Raw genomic sequence first — 15,466 nt, forward strand, 5'->3', positions numbered from 1 at the left:
CTGAGTGCAGCTCAGTGGGCTATCAAAGAGCAACCTGATGGCTTAGGAAGAAAATTGGTGGTGCATCAGAGTTGGGGGCATCCAGGACCCAGAGGTGACTTCCAACCTGAAATGGCTTTTGCTGCACTGACTTAACAGAAACCAGTTATACTATAGGCAGGGCTGCCTGTACCACCACAGGAAGAAAGCCGGTGACAGAAGGAACATATAACAGAATGCCACACTAGTCAAGATACATGCGTGACCTGAGGAGACAATGTTCACCTTCCTAGTAAAGGAGCCCCTAGGCAGCACAAACAATCAAGTGCTCGACTGCTTGCCAAAAGGTTGGCAATTCAAAGCCACCCAGAGGCACCTCAGAAGACAGGCCTCTCGTGATCTGTTTCTAATACATCACACAACCTTGAAAACCCTACGGAGTAGCTCTACTCTGCACACACGGGGTTGCCATGAGTCGAAATCAACCCGACAACCACGAACAACAGTAAAGGGATTATGTGTGATGTTTATTTTTACTCTTTTCATTACGTACTTAGCTAGGCTTATGGCAGGAGTTTTTAGAATATTGAAAATAGAGGAAAAGATTTTTAAAAAATTTAATTGACATTCAAGTGACTCAGCCTTTTTTAAAAAAAAAACAAACCAATCAACAAACAAAAAAGAAAAAAAGCAGAAGGGGTGCTGGGGGAGGAGGTATATGGACTGGGCTAGTCTGAGGGGCTCTCTAAGACGGGATGGATGGGAACAGCAGGGTCTCCCACCTCTCTGAGCACAATGAACAGCAAGGTGGCCACAGGCCATACTCACCACTCCACAATCTCGGGATGAAGAATGGTGTTATTGACATTGAACCTATAGGGAGGAAACAAATCAAGCCCATTAGTTCAATGGTCTACCATCGACCAACAAGAAACACCTCATCCAAGTCATATACACCATGACCAAGAGAGGTCCCCAAACTTTAACTGCATGGCTCCCTGGCCCCCAGAAGGCCTGCTGCTGATCACCTCCTGCAGCAGACCTGGCAGCCTGGGCTGCGTCAGCTGGAGCGCAAGAGCTCAGCTACAAACCACCACCTTCCCCACCACTACTAGGTGGACAAGCACAGCCTCCTACCCCACTAGTGACAGAGAAAGGTTACGGCTCCAGCAACTGGGGAAGAGCATTAAGAAGGAAGGAAGATGTCACAGACTTAAAGGTTTCTGAATCTGTTGAAAGTTTAAGATGCTTGAAGAGCTGAGCATCTAAGCCTTTCAGTGAGGCACTTGGGGGTAACAAAGAGCCAAACAAAGGATAAGGGAAAAGGACAGGTTTTAGCATCCTACCAGCTCATACTTCTGTGAGTACCTCAGAAAGAGGCCCTGGACTCAGTCACCCAGAGAGTTCTCTCTACCTCCAAATGGTGGCATGGGGTTAGTGTCACTGTGGTACAGGACCCCAAAAGGGGAAAAGGTGGTTACAGGCCCCATCACCTAGCCAGAACCATCATGTGTGTATTAATGGATTCATGAGCCAATAAGATGGTTATAAGGAAAAATCTGTAGGACTAAATAAAGAGAAATAATTGACTTCAATGAGGGAATAACTGGCATCGAACTTACCCTCCTATCATCAAGTAAAAAATTATTTAACAAATATGAAACAACTATTTCAGACACTGGATAACAGGCAGCGCCAAACCGTGATCCCTGAGAAAAACAAATGAGGTGAGCCCTGCGCTCGCCCTGGGTTCCTGCCTGGAGACATTTTGTGGACCCTGGTGCAGGAAGAGAGAACCCAGACAGAGCACGGGGGTCTCACTGAGTTGAGGAAACTGAGTGGAGCTCAGGGAGGCAGAAGAGCAGAGGAAGCTCCACAGCAAGCGCGTCCGGAGAGGCCCAGCGGCCCCGCGAGTCTGTGAACACTGAGACGTGCAGCACACGCAGGTGAAGTCCCTCCAGGCCAGGCAGAGGGCAATGACTGCGAGCAGCACGCTGACAAGTCCCCAGTGTTCACACGGAGGGGCGAGACCCTCCAGATCTATCCTATTCCCCCGTGATGCTCTCCGGAGGAGGGCTGGAGCCACGGCCTGGCTCTGCACTGATGGGGCTGAGAGAAGTGGGCTGTCCGCCCCGGGCAGGAAGGTGGGGGTACCTGCAGCAATCGTGGCCGAGCTCTTGCTCTCCACACTATCACTGGCAACAGACTGTCTCAGCTTTAGTTTGTCTGGAAAAGAATCTTTATTCGTCTCCATTTTGGAAGAATTTTTTCACTGGCTATAGATTTCTGCACTGACTTTTTTTCTTTCAGTTCTTTTAGTACTAAGATATTGTTATATCATACATCAAGTCACGTTGTTCCTTATAAGATGCCAGTGGTGATTATTCTTTCAGCGATTTAACATTTTTCCAAGTTTGATGAAAACTATAAACCACCAAGAAGCTCAATAAACCCCAAGCAAAGAAAATCACTACCGGCACAGCATACTCAAACTGCTGAAAAACATGGCAAAGAGAAAATCTTCAGCAACCAGAGGGGGAAAAAAAAGACATGTTATACACAGGGAAACAAATATAGGAATTACTAATACTCAAGATACTTGACTAATTAAAGCTAAAATAACAATATATTGTGTGGGATATAACACATATAGAGTAAAATGTATGACAGAAATAGCACAAAGGATGGAAGATTATAAATGATGGGATGCTGTTGTAAGGTTTTTACATTATAAGCAAAGTGGTATGTAATTTGAAGGGAGATTGTGATAAGTTAAAGATCCACTAAACCCAAAACCCACTGCCGTCAAGTCGATTCCGACTCATAGCATATTGTAAACCAAGCAACCACCAAAAACAAAGAATTAATAAAACAAAAAAGACATACCTAATAAGCAGTGGGGAAAAAAAAAAAAAGCAGTAGAGGAGATAAAATGGAATACTAAAAAATAGTCCAAAAGTAGGCTAGAAAGGAAAAGAGAACACCAAAAAAAAAAAAGAGAAGGAACACAAAACAATAATAAACAGTACACTTTTATCCAATCACATTAATAATGATCTAAACACTTCAGCTAAAAGGCAGGGACTGTTAGAGCTGGTTAAAAAAAAAAAAAAAAAAAAAAGCAAGACCCAAGTATATCCTGCCTATAAGAGATGCACTTCAAATGTAAAGATAAAAATAAAAAGATGAAAAAAGATGATCCCAGCAAACACTAAGCATAAGAAAGCTAGAGTAAGTGCATTACTATTAAAGCAGACATCAAGACAAAAAGTATTATAAAATATAAAAAGGGGCATAATGCATAATGATAAAAGGGTCATTTCATCAAAAAGATATAAAATCCTAAATCTATACCTACCTACTAACAGAGCCTCAAAATAGATGAAGCAAAAACTGACACAACTCTAATTCACAATTAGGGGTGAAGATTTCAAAAACTCCTTCCCTCAGTAGTTGATAGAAAAATAGACAAAATTATCAGTAAGAATATAGAAGACACTATCAACCAACCTAATCCAGTTGACATATATATGCAAATACATGTAAAACATATAACACAACAGTAGCATATATATTCACTTAAATGCAAATGCAACATTCTCCAAGACTGACCATATATTCAGTCATAAAACAAGTCTCAATAAATTTTAAAGTACTGAAATGATACAAAGTGTGCTCTCTGATAACGACTGAATTAAACCAGAAGTCAGTAAGATAGCTGGAAAATTCCCAAATTTCAAATTGAAATACTTCTGAATGATCCATGGATTAAAGAAGTCACAAGAGAAATGAATATATTCTTAACCGAATAATAATGAAAACACAATATATCAAAATGTGTGCAATGCAGCTAAAGAAGTACTTAGAGGCAAACTGATAGCTTTAAGTGCTTATATTAGAAAAGTCTAAAAATCAAGAATCTAAATTTCCACCTTAAGATTCAGAAATACAGCAAAATAACCCCAAAGTAGTTAGAAGGAAGAAACCAATAAAGATAAAAGGAAAAATCCATGAACTACATAAGGTAAAAAAAAAAACGTAAATAACTGAAACCGAAACCTGGTTCTCTGAAAAGATGAGGAAAAAAACTGATAAGCCTCTAGCTAGACTGATTAAGAAAAAAAGGCATAAATTATATTAGGAGGAAAAGGGAGGGGGAATATACCCACAGATCTCACAGATTTTAAGACATAATAAAATATCATAAACAACTTTATGACAATAAATTTGACAACTTAGATAAAACTGACAAATTCCTTGAAAGACATAAATTACTAAAATTTATACAAAAACAGAAAATCTGAATAACTTTGTAATTATTGAAGAGGATATCTATTAGAGAAATCAAAAAAACCTTCCCACAAAGAAAAATCCCAACCCAGATGGATTCACTGGAAAACTGTATCAAACATTTAAGGAATAAACAATACCAATCTTACACAAACTCTTTCCGAAAACTGAGGCAAAGGGAACACTTTCTAACTCTTTTTACAGTGAGAGCTTTACCGATACCAAACCAATACAAAGACATTACAAGGAGCAAGCAAGCAAGCGAACAAACCACAGACCAATATACCTCGTACAGTTACACTAAAAACATTCTTAAAATATTTGCAAATCAAATCCAGTAATATATTGTTGTTAACCTTTTGGTTAGCAGCCAAGCTCTTAACCACTGCGCCACCAGACTCCATGCATAGGAGGGGATTAAAAATACCATGGCACCTTAGTCATAAAAGTGACATCTTAGCTTTTTAAAACTTTAAAGAAGTCTTTCACAGCAGATTTGCCCAGTGCAATTATGTCATTGGATTTCTTGACTGCTGCTTTCATGGGGGTTGATTGTTGATCCAAGTAGAATGAAAACCTTGACAACTTCGATTTCTTCACCATTTATCATGCTGTTTGTTATCAGTCCAGTTATGAGGGTTCTCATTTTCTTTGTATTCAAGTGTAATCCATACTTGTACAGTGGTAGGAGTAGTAGTAATGGTCGTGTCAGAACCTAACTTCAGGGGGGATAATAAGGATCAAGACGCATAGCATTGGGCAAATCTACTGCAAAAGATGTCTTTAAAGTGTTGAAAAGCAAAGATGTCACCTCTAAGGTGCACCTGACCCAAGCCATGGTATATTCTATCGCCTCCTATCCATGGTGAAAGTTGGACAAGAAATAAGGAAGAATTGATGCCTTTGAATTGTGGTGCTGGTGAAGAATATTGAATAAACCATGGACTACCGGAAGGGCGAACAAATCTGTCTTGGAAGAAGTACAACCAGAATGCTCCTTAGAAGCGAAGATGGCAAGACTACATCTCACATACTTTGGACTTGTTGTCAGGAGGAATCAGTCCCTGGAAAAGGACATCATGCTTGGTAAAGTAGAGGGTCAGGGAAAAACAGGAAGACCCTCAACGAGATGGATTGACACAGTGGCTGCAACAATGGGCTGAGGAATAACAAGGATTGTGAGGATGGTGCAGGGTCAGGCAGTGTTTCGTTCCGTTGTACACAGGGCTGCTACAAGTCGGAACTGACTCAACTGACAATGACGACGAGAATCAAGATTAGCCCAAAGTTGATCCCTACGAGGTGGAGGTCAGACATACCTGCACTCCCCAATCTTTTTATCAATTCTGACACCAGCCATCCCTCTCACAGTACTTTCTACATCTCCATTGGGTTTGCTAATCCTTTGCAATAGCCACAAAGAACTCACAGACCACGATTACAGTTACCAAAAACTCATTACCACCAAAATGACTCCGACTCATAGCAGCACCACAGGAGAAAGTACAAGTGTCCCATAGGTTTCCAAGGCTGTAATCTTCACAGGAGCAGACTGACACATCTTTCTCCCATGGAGTGGCTGGTGGGTTCAAACCACCGACCTTTTGGTTAGCAGCCAAGCATTTAACCACTGCACCACTAGGGCTCCTACTTACAGTTGAGTGGTTTATTAAGGAAATAACAGGGTACGTCTTAGGATCAGGATCACCAGGGGACAACTTGAGATCAGATCAGGAAGCATGTAGGCAAAGTGTCCCTTTTTCAGTGTAGTACAACTCTCTCAGCGCCTCCCAGCCCCCTTGGGGACAGGCTGCCTCCTGGCCCCCTCAAAACAGTTCGTCTTGGCACTGCTGTCTGCTACCACTGACTCTGTGGCAGGGCCCCCCTTCAGAGCCTGTCGCTGTCTGTGGACCTCTTGCTGTCTTCAGGGTTATAGCCCTTGACCCATGTTACAGCTCTTTTAGGAGGTTCCTTGCCTCCTCTCTGCTTCTTCTTTCTTCTGCTTCTGTCTCTGAAACCTCTGTAAGGTTGGCTGCTTATATCTACAACTCCTTGTCAATTTCAAGGCATGGCTCTCCCAACCAGGGCCATAAACTGACCAACCCTCTCGACAGGCCACAGGCACTTCATTTGCATAGCAGGCTACAGATACTTCATTTGCATAGCCTACTGACAAATTCCTGCAAGATGCATACCAATCACAGGGGAGGCTGCTGCCCAGACCAGACAAAAAGTTATCAAATCATCCTGTTTACGGCTTACCCAGAAAATGTCATCAATCTGGACAAAAGCAAACACTCTGAAGTAGAAAACTAGGGCAAAGGTAACTCCTCAGGGCTTAGGGGAAAAATCTCTCAAGCTGTTTTTCCCAAAGAACCAAGGCAAAAGGCCACATAAAGGAACTCACTTTACCACAATAATGAAGGCTATACTCTTTGACTTTCATCAGTTAAGTACTTCAATTTATCTTCATTTTTGGCAAGCAAGGCTGTGTCTTGGGCATATTGCATGTTGTTAATGAGTTTTCCTCCAATCCCAATCCAGTGTTCTTTTTCATATAGATCAGCTTTTTGAATTATTTGTTCAGTGTAGACTGAAGAGATAAGACAAAAGGATACAACCCTGCTGCACACGTTTTCCAATTTTGAACCACACAGTATCACCTTGTATTGTTTAACTGACTGCCTCTTGATCCATGCACAGGTTCTGCATAAGCACAACTAAGAGTTCTGGAATTCCCATTCTTTGTAACATTATCCATAACTTGTTATGATCCATGCAGTTGAATGCCTTTTATATCATGACCAAGTGCGGTTTATCTCAGACAAAAGATTAACATTAAAAAGCAATCAATGTAATTCTTCAAGCAGAAAAAGAACTATGATCATGTCAAAGAACACAAAAAATATTTGGCAAAACTCAATGCCTATTCAACTTAGAACTGTAGCAAACTAGGAAAGGAAGGGAACTTCCTCGACCTGATAAAGGGATCTAAAAAAAAAATCATATAGCTAAAGTCATAGTTAACAGGTAACTATTGACTGGTTTTCCCCTAAAGTCGAAACAATGTCTACTCTTACCAGTTATATTTGATACTGTACTAGAAGTTCTAGCTGGGACAAAATGGCAAGCAAAATAAAAGGCATGCATACTGGAAAGGAAAAAGTAAAACTGTCTTTATTCCCAGATGACATGACTATGTGTATAGAATATCCTATGGAATCTACAGAAAAAGCTACTAGACCTTTAGCAAATAATGTCACAGGATACAAGATAAATTAAAAATCAATGGCATTTCTTTCTACTATCAAAAAACAATCGGAAAATGAAAATTTTAAGTCATTTACGCTAGTATCTAAAGTGGTATACTTAAGGATATACTGTCAAAATGGATTAGAAAATACAAAGAAACTACAAAACACTGCTGAGAAAAATTAAAGAAACCTAAATAAATGGATAGGTGTACCATGTCCATGGATTGGAACACTCAATATTGTCTACACTGATTCTCTCCAAATTGAGCTACAGATTCAATGCAAGCCCCATCAGAACCCCAGAAGACTTTTTTTTTTAATAAGAAACAGATAAGTTCATTCTAAATTTTATATGGAAATGTAAAGACCCAGAATGGTTAAAACAATTTTGCAAAAGAAGAAAAAAAATGGAAAACCCAAAACACCTGAATTCAAGACTTAATTGGACAAGAAAAAAAATCAAGACAACATGATACTGCCATAAGATAAAAAGACAAATTGCTAGGTGAATTCAATGGAGAAATAATAGTGTCTTCAACATGATGCTAATTCATCTGAATATTCGTTTGGGAGAAGAAATGAATTTGATCCTCGCCTCACACTGCACACAAAAATTAACCTGAAATGGATCATAGATCTAAATATAAAAGCTAAAACTACAAAATTTCTAGAAAACATAGAAACTTCATTTCCTTCCAGCAGGCAAGATAATACAAAAAGCACTAAACGTAAAAAAAATCAAGAAACTGCACTTCATCAAAATTTAAAAACTCTTGCTTTTTGAAAGAAAATGAAAAAGCAAACCTTGGACTGGGAGAAAATATTCTATCAATCAATCTATCTATACACACACGCACGCACGCGCACATAATGATGGACTTGGATCCAAAATATATACACAACTCTTTCACTAAAAAAAATTTTTTTAATGATAATAGACTAAGATTTGAAGGTCCTTCACAACAGAAGACAGATGGCAAATAAGCACATGAAAAGATGGTCAGCCATCAGCAGTCATTAAGGAAATGCAAATTGCAGTTAACAATGCGATCACATTACACACCCACTAGAAAAGTTAAAAATTAAAAGTCTGACAATACAAAGTGTTAGTAGTGAGAATGAGGAACACCAGAACTCTTCACACCCTGGTGGTAGGAATACAAAATTGTATAGCCCCTTAGGAAAAGTTTGGCAATTTCTTATAAACATAGACTTAGCCTAGGACTCGACTGTTCCACTCCTAGGTAATTTATCCGAGAAATATGAAAGCATATGTCCACACAAAGACTAATACATAGCAGCTTTATTTGCAACAGCCAAAAATCAGGAGGAGAAAAAAAAAAACTAAATACATGCCCATCAACTATGAATTGATAATTAAATTGGAATACAGCCCTACAACAGACTACTGCTCAGCAATACAAAGAAATGAGCTATTGAAGCATGCAACATGGATGAACCTCAAAAGCATTAGGTTTAAGCGGACCCAAAAGCACTATGCGAAGTGAAAGGATCCAGACACAATAGACTATATGTTATATGTGATTCCATTTGTATGACACTCTAAAGATAAAACTTATTGAAATATGGAAATACCTGGGGCCCAGAATACACAAAACAATCTTGAAAAAGAACAAAGTTCTTCACAATTTCAAAACTTACTACAAAGCAATAGTAATCAAGATGGTGTGATCCTAGCATAAGGATAGACATAGATCAGTGGACTAGAATATAGGGCCCAGAAGTAAACCCATACATTTATGTTCCATTGATTTTCAAAAAAGTTACCAAGACATTTCAGTGAGGAAAAGAGAAATCTTTTCAGTGACTGGTATGGGGCAACTGGATAGCCACATGCAAAAGAATAAAGTTGGACCCCTACCTCACACCATATACAAACATTAAACTCTTAACAGAAAACACAGGCATAAGTCTCTGTGGCCGTGGCTTTGCCAGTGGTTTCTTCGATAGGACACTTAAAAAATAAGCAACCAAATAAAAATAAATTGGACTTTATCAAAATTAAAAACTTTTGTGCATCAAAGGACACTATCAAGAAAGTGAAAAGACAACCCACAGAATGGAAGAAAATACTTGCAAATCATATATCTAATAAGGATATAAGAACTCTTATAGCTCAACAATAAAAACAAAAATATTCCCAATTTAAAAATGGGCAAGGGATCTGAGTAGGCACTTCTCTAAAGAAGATATACAACTAACCAAAACACGTAAAAAAGATGTTCACCATCATTAGTCATTAACCCATTGCTGTCGAGTCAGTTCCAACTCATAGCGACCCTATAGGACAGAGTGGAACTGCCTCAGAGTTTCCAAGGAGCGTCTGGTGGATTCGAACTACTGATCTTTTGGTTAGCAGCCGTAGCTCTTAACCACTACACCACCAGGGTTTCCAAGAGATCTGCAAATCAAAATCACAATGAGATACCACTTCACATCCACTTGGATGTCTATAATTTAAAAAATAATAATGAAAAGAACATGTTGGTGAGGATATGGAGAAACTGAAGCCCTCTTACATTGCTGCTGGGAAAGTAGATGGTGCTGCCACTTCGGAAAATAATTTGGCAGCTCCTCAAAATGTTAAACCAGGTCAAAAGTTACCATATAACCCAGCAGTTCCACTCCTAGGTACACCCAAGAGAAATGAAAACATAAGCTCATACAGTCTTGCATGAAAATGTTCATTAACAGCATTATTCATTCTAACTAAAACTTAGAAACAACCCAAATATTCAGGCCCCAGAAAGGCCTCCCACCCTACCCCTAGCTAGGGAACTGGGGCAGATTCTCACCTTCTCACGACCCCTTTCCTCAAAGAGGTTTCTATGGCCGTAATTCAGAAACCCAACCTCAAATATTAACTTGATGTGTGTCTTAGTGCTGCTATAACAGAAATACCACAAGTGGGTGGCTTTAGGGTGTCAGCTCCAGGGGAATGCTTTCTCTCTGTCTGCTCTGGGGGAAGGTCTTTATCAATCTTCTCCAGTCGAGTAGCTTCTCAGTGGTGGGACCCCAGGTCCAAAGGACGCACTGTTCTCCTGGCCCTTGTTTCTTGGTGGTATGAGGTCCCCCTGTCTCTCTGCTCGCTTCTCCCATTTTATACCTCAAAAGAGATTGACCTAAAATACAACCTAATCTTGCAGACTGAGTCCTGCCTCATTAACATAAATGCCACTAATCCCACCTCATTAACATCATAGAGGCAAGATTTACATCACATAGGAAAACCACACCAGATGACAAAATGGTGGACAATCACACAATACTGGGAATCATGGCCTAGCCAAGTTGCTGTATTTGTGGGAGGACACAATTCAATCCATGACAGTATGAAAGTTAATGGTAAACAGAAAACCATGGTCCATGACCTGATGAATGTACAAACAAAATCTGATACATCTATATAATGATATATTAATCTGCAATAAAAAGGAATGAAGTACTAATACATGCCAAAATGTGGATGAACCCTGAAAACATTATGCTAAAGAAAAGCGGTCAGTTACAAAAGACCATATATCACATGATTCTGTTTATATGAAACGTCCAGAAGAGTCAAATCTACACAGACAGAAAGTGGGTTTGTGTTGTCTAGGGCTGGGGAGCTTAGGGGAAAATGGGGAGTGAGTTCTAATGAGTACAAAGTTCCTTTTGAGATTCTCTGAACATACTAAAAAATCATTGAATTGGACATTTGAAATGGATCAATCGTATGGTATGTGAATGATACCTCTATGAAGCTGTTTATGGAAACTAATGGAATTTTATTGTATGTAAATTGTACTTCAATAAAGCTGATTTTTAAAAACTGACAGAACTAAAGGGACAAATAGACAAATCCAAGAGCATAGTTTGAGATTTTCACACACCCCTTTCAGTAACTGATAGAACAAGCAAGCAAAGAAATCATAAAGATGTAGAAGAAACAAACAGTACATGAACCAACCTGACTTCCTTGGCATGGACAGAACCCTACAGTCAACAACTGCAGAATGCATGCTCCTTTCAAGCGCACATGGAACATTTATCAGAATGACCATATGCTGGAAGTTTCAACAGATTTAGACGCGTTGAAATTATACAGAGAATGTTAGTTGATCAAAATAGAATTAAACTAGAAATCAGTAACTGAAAGAAATCTATAAAATCCCGAAGTATTCGGAAGTTAAGTATTAGACTTCTAAATAATCCACTGTTCAAAGAAGAAAACGAGATAATAAAATTAAAAAATATTCTAACTAAATGACAGTAATATATCATAACCTATGGAATACAGTAAATACAGAGCGCAGAGGAAAATTTATAGCTCTAAATGCATATAATGGAAAAGAACACTGAAAATCAATGATCTAAGCTTCCATCCTAAGAATGTCCCTTTCTTTTTCAAGAAGCTATTAAAAGAATAAGTAAAACCTAAAGAAATTAGAAGAAAATTAAAAAGAGCAACGAAATAAAAAGCCAATATAAAACAGAAGGAAATCTACAGGCCAAAAGTTGCTTTTTAATAAGATAAACATAATTTAAAGTGACCTCAGAAGGCCAAAGGGTTAGTTGCAGGTCAGGCCACAACCCCGACACAAGAAAACCATGTGTGACCCAGAGCTCAAGCTATGGATGCAACAGCTGAGGAAGTAAGACGTGGCCTACCACAAAGCTCAGGCCTCAGCACAGAAGTCTAGGCAAGCCTTCAACCTTCTGGGTTCAGAGACCTGCTCCATCTCAGGTCAGGATATTACAGAAGTAAGTGCAAGGTTATGATCGCCTACCCTCCTGCAAACCAGGGACTCTCCAAAGACTCACCACTGTTTCAAAACACCTATCAGGTTGTATGCCTGGGACTCCCCTCCAGACTAAACATGGGAGAGAAGAGAGAATGCAGATATTAGCAGGATGACAAGATTCCAGATCTCCAAAGCCCTTGGGATTCCTAACTACACAAACAGAACTACTTAATGCAAAATCAACTCAAAAGTGGGGGAGTCCATCTCCACTTGTGAAATACCAGAGACCATGGGCAGCCAAGGTTGTTCAAGAGTAAAGAACAGAACAGCAGATGACAAATCAAGACAACACAGATTGTGCCTCCTTTTTTGCCAAGTTATCACTTTGACATTAGGAAAAGCAATGGCCTGTCTACCCAATACCCTAACACACCAGTAAAGTTTCACTTTACAGAAGGTATGTTTTCTCTCTCTCAGGCACATCACACTTAGGCGCACAAGCAGCAAAGTATATGGAGTCTGGAGTCATACACTGGAGACTGCCTGGGTTCAAATCCCAGCTCCACTGTGTATTAGCTCTGTGACCTTGGACAACTGTCTTAACTTCCCAGGGCCTCAGTATCCTCATCTGTAAAATGGGGGTGATCACCGTTCTTATCTCATGGTATAGTTGTAGGGATTATAGGAGTTCATTCTAGCTAAAACAGTGTTCAGTGCTGTGTCCAGCACACAGGAAGTGCTCTGTACATGGGCTCTTATTACCATGTGTGTGCATGTATCCAAACATACACCACATATACACTATGGATGTTTTGTTTCTTTCTTGCCCTGCATCTTCTTAGTTTAGGGATTCTCTCCCAGTGGATCTTCTCAGGAAGGGGGGCCTCCTATCCCCTGGAGACCAAGAAGGCAGGTCCCTGCAATCTTGCTGCGCCATGATTCTGGATGAGGATATGCCTGTCCAAATCCTCCCCCCTGCCCCACCACCACCTACTCCCGCCTGAAAGTGAACCTGGTTCTCCACCTCCCTGGTGACTCTGTGACTACAACATCCTTCTGGCAGTTCCTTTTCCCCTTCACCAGGCCAGCTGACTTGTGTTGCCCACAATAGAAACTGACTGACCCACTACACAGACATGCACACACACACACACACACACTCAGACAGGCATAAGAGACACACACAGATGTGTACACAAAAGATACACACTCAGTGTCAAAACGGCATGGGGCAGTGACTGACCTCCTCCAACCCCACAAGAGGGACGGAGAACCAAGGTCAACAGCACAAGGCTGACTCCCATGAGGTAGAGGCCAGACAAGCCTTCTCTCTCTGCCATCTTTACCAATTCTGACATCCACTGCCCCTCCCAAGGCACTCTCTACTTCTCTGCCGGGTTTGATGATTCACTGCAATGGCCACACAGAACTCACAGACCATACTGACAATTATGGGGTTTATTAGGGAAGTAACAGGTTACAGTTCAGGCTCAGGAGCACTCAAGGACATAGTTCTTCCATCGGACAGTCCCCTCCCCTCTGTGCTTGCAGGCTTGTCTCTCCCCGGCCCTCAGCCCCTGCCCGAAGGCACTCAGCTTTATCTCTCCATGAGCCGGGATGCCCACTGCACTGTCTCCTGCAGGTCTTTCCTTCCTTGGTAGTGGTGGGCTCTTCTCTCTTTCAGTCTCATTCTTCCAGGAGCTTCTCATCGCAGGGTCCAAAGGATGCACTCTCTACTCCTGGCTGTTCTTCCTTGGTGCTGAGATTCTCTGCTCTGCTCTGAAACTGGCTCTCTTTTAAGGCAAAAGGGACCAACCTTCCTGGTGGGCCACAAATATCCTATCTGCACAGCCCCACCCATCACCTGTGTGGGAGTTACAAGACAATGGCTAGGAAGGCCACACAAAAGTAATCAATCGCACTACAGACAGGCACACACAGATACACATGCATATGTACAAAGACACATACCCACACACAAATGCACTCAGATACATATACATAAACACACACATATGTATATACACAGACACACACACAAGTACATACATGGGTACACACACAAACTCAGGCAGACAAAGACACACACTCTCAGACAGGCATAAACTTAGACACACAAAGACATATACATATACTGATAAACAGTCTCACACAGTCACAAATATGCATGCAGGCCAATGTATACAGAGACGGACCCACACAGAGACAAGTACACAGTCAGACACACACAGAAGAATCCAAAAGGTATTCATTTCACTGTTAAAATGTTGACAAGGTTTAACTCCAGGTAAAAGAAATTCAGATATTCCTTGTGTTTGTCTCTTGCTGGTTAGCATTTTCTACAGTAAACATTAACTGTATAATAACAACAAAACCCCACCGGGACCTGTGAGGGTGGGAGAGTGTCCCAGAAGCAGGAGAGTAATTTCCAAATAGGAGGGTGAGGAATGCAGAGCCAACCACCCTGGGAGTTTCCAAACCAATGAAGGAGGCAGGGCCAGCCCAGAAAACAGGCCCCCAACCCCATCCCTAGCTAGGGAACTGGGGCAGATTTCACCTCCTCAGGATCCCTTTCCTAAAAGAGGTTTCCATGGTCATGATTGGAGACCCAATCCAAAATATTAATTTGATACGCAAGTTACTGGTAACCAGAAAGCCATGGCCCCTGAGCCACAAACTGGGCATTCTGCTGTAATTGTCAAGTTTTAATAATGTCCCTGTACTTCCTGAATTTTAAAATTCACATCTTTGGATATTAATATTCCTTTATTAACAACCCTCAACTTCAGCAATTTCATATTTAACTGCTTGTTTAAATGGAATTAATTTGTAACCAATTGTCTTCAAATATGCAAGGCAATTTAAGTAAATGCCAAAAGATAAGAAATATGCTTATCCTGAATAACCAGCTGATGTAAAATATCGACCATATTTCTCTCTCAGACAACTACATGAGTCAGAGTCCTCGGTAACTCACAGCCCTGGCCCAGGGCTCCTGGGCATAGATTCTTCCTGTTTTGGAGGGAACTCTCTCCTGTCAGGAGGGACCCCTGCTAAAGCTCTGCAAACTTGATGGGCAGTGGTTCCTGGGGTCAGGCCACCTGGCCCCCACAAGCCGTCTCTTTCCTTTCACAGTCAGTCTCTCTCAGAAAATGTGCTCTAAAATCTACGTCCTTGGATGCTAATAAAGATTTATCA

The 15,466-nt window shown here is 40.7% G+C and overlaps 1 protein-coding gene across 1 annotated transcript in view; it reads right to left on the reverse strand.

Moving 5' to 3' along the window:
* The window catches only part of PEPD (peptidase D), a 141,918-nt gene that overhangs the window by 90,023 nt on the left and 36,429 nt on the right, over positions 1 to 15,466 (reverse strand). The window contains exon 7 of the mRNA XM_049863712.1: positions 808 to 852. Within this exon, the coding sequence (XP_049719669.1) occupies positions 808 to 852 (45 nt within the window). The remainder of the gene's footprint in view (positions 1 to 807; positions 853 to 15,466) is intronic.

This window comes from Elephas maximus, chromosome 21 (genome assembly GCF_024166365.1).
Source record: "Elephas maximus indicus isolate mEleMax1 chromosome 21, mEleMax1 primary haplotype, whole genome shotgun sequence".
Taxonomy (NCBI): domain Eukaryota; kingdom Metazoa; phylum Chordata; class Mammalia; order Proboscidea; family Elephantidae; genus Elephas; species Elephas maximus.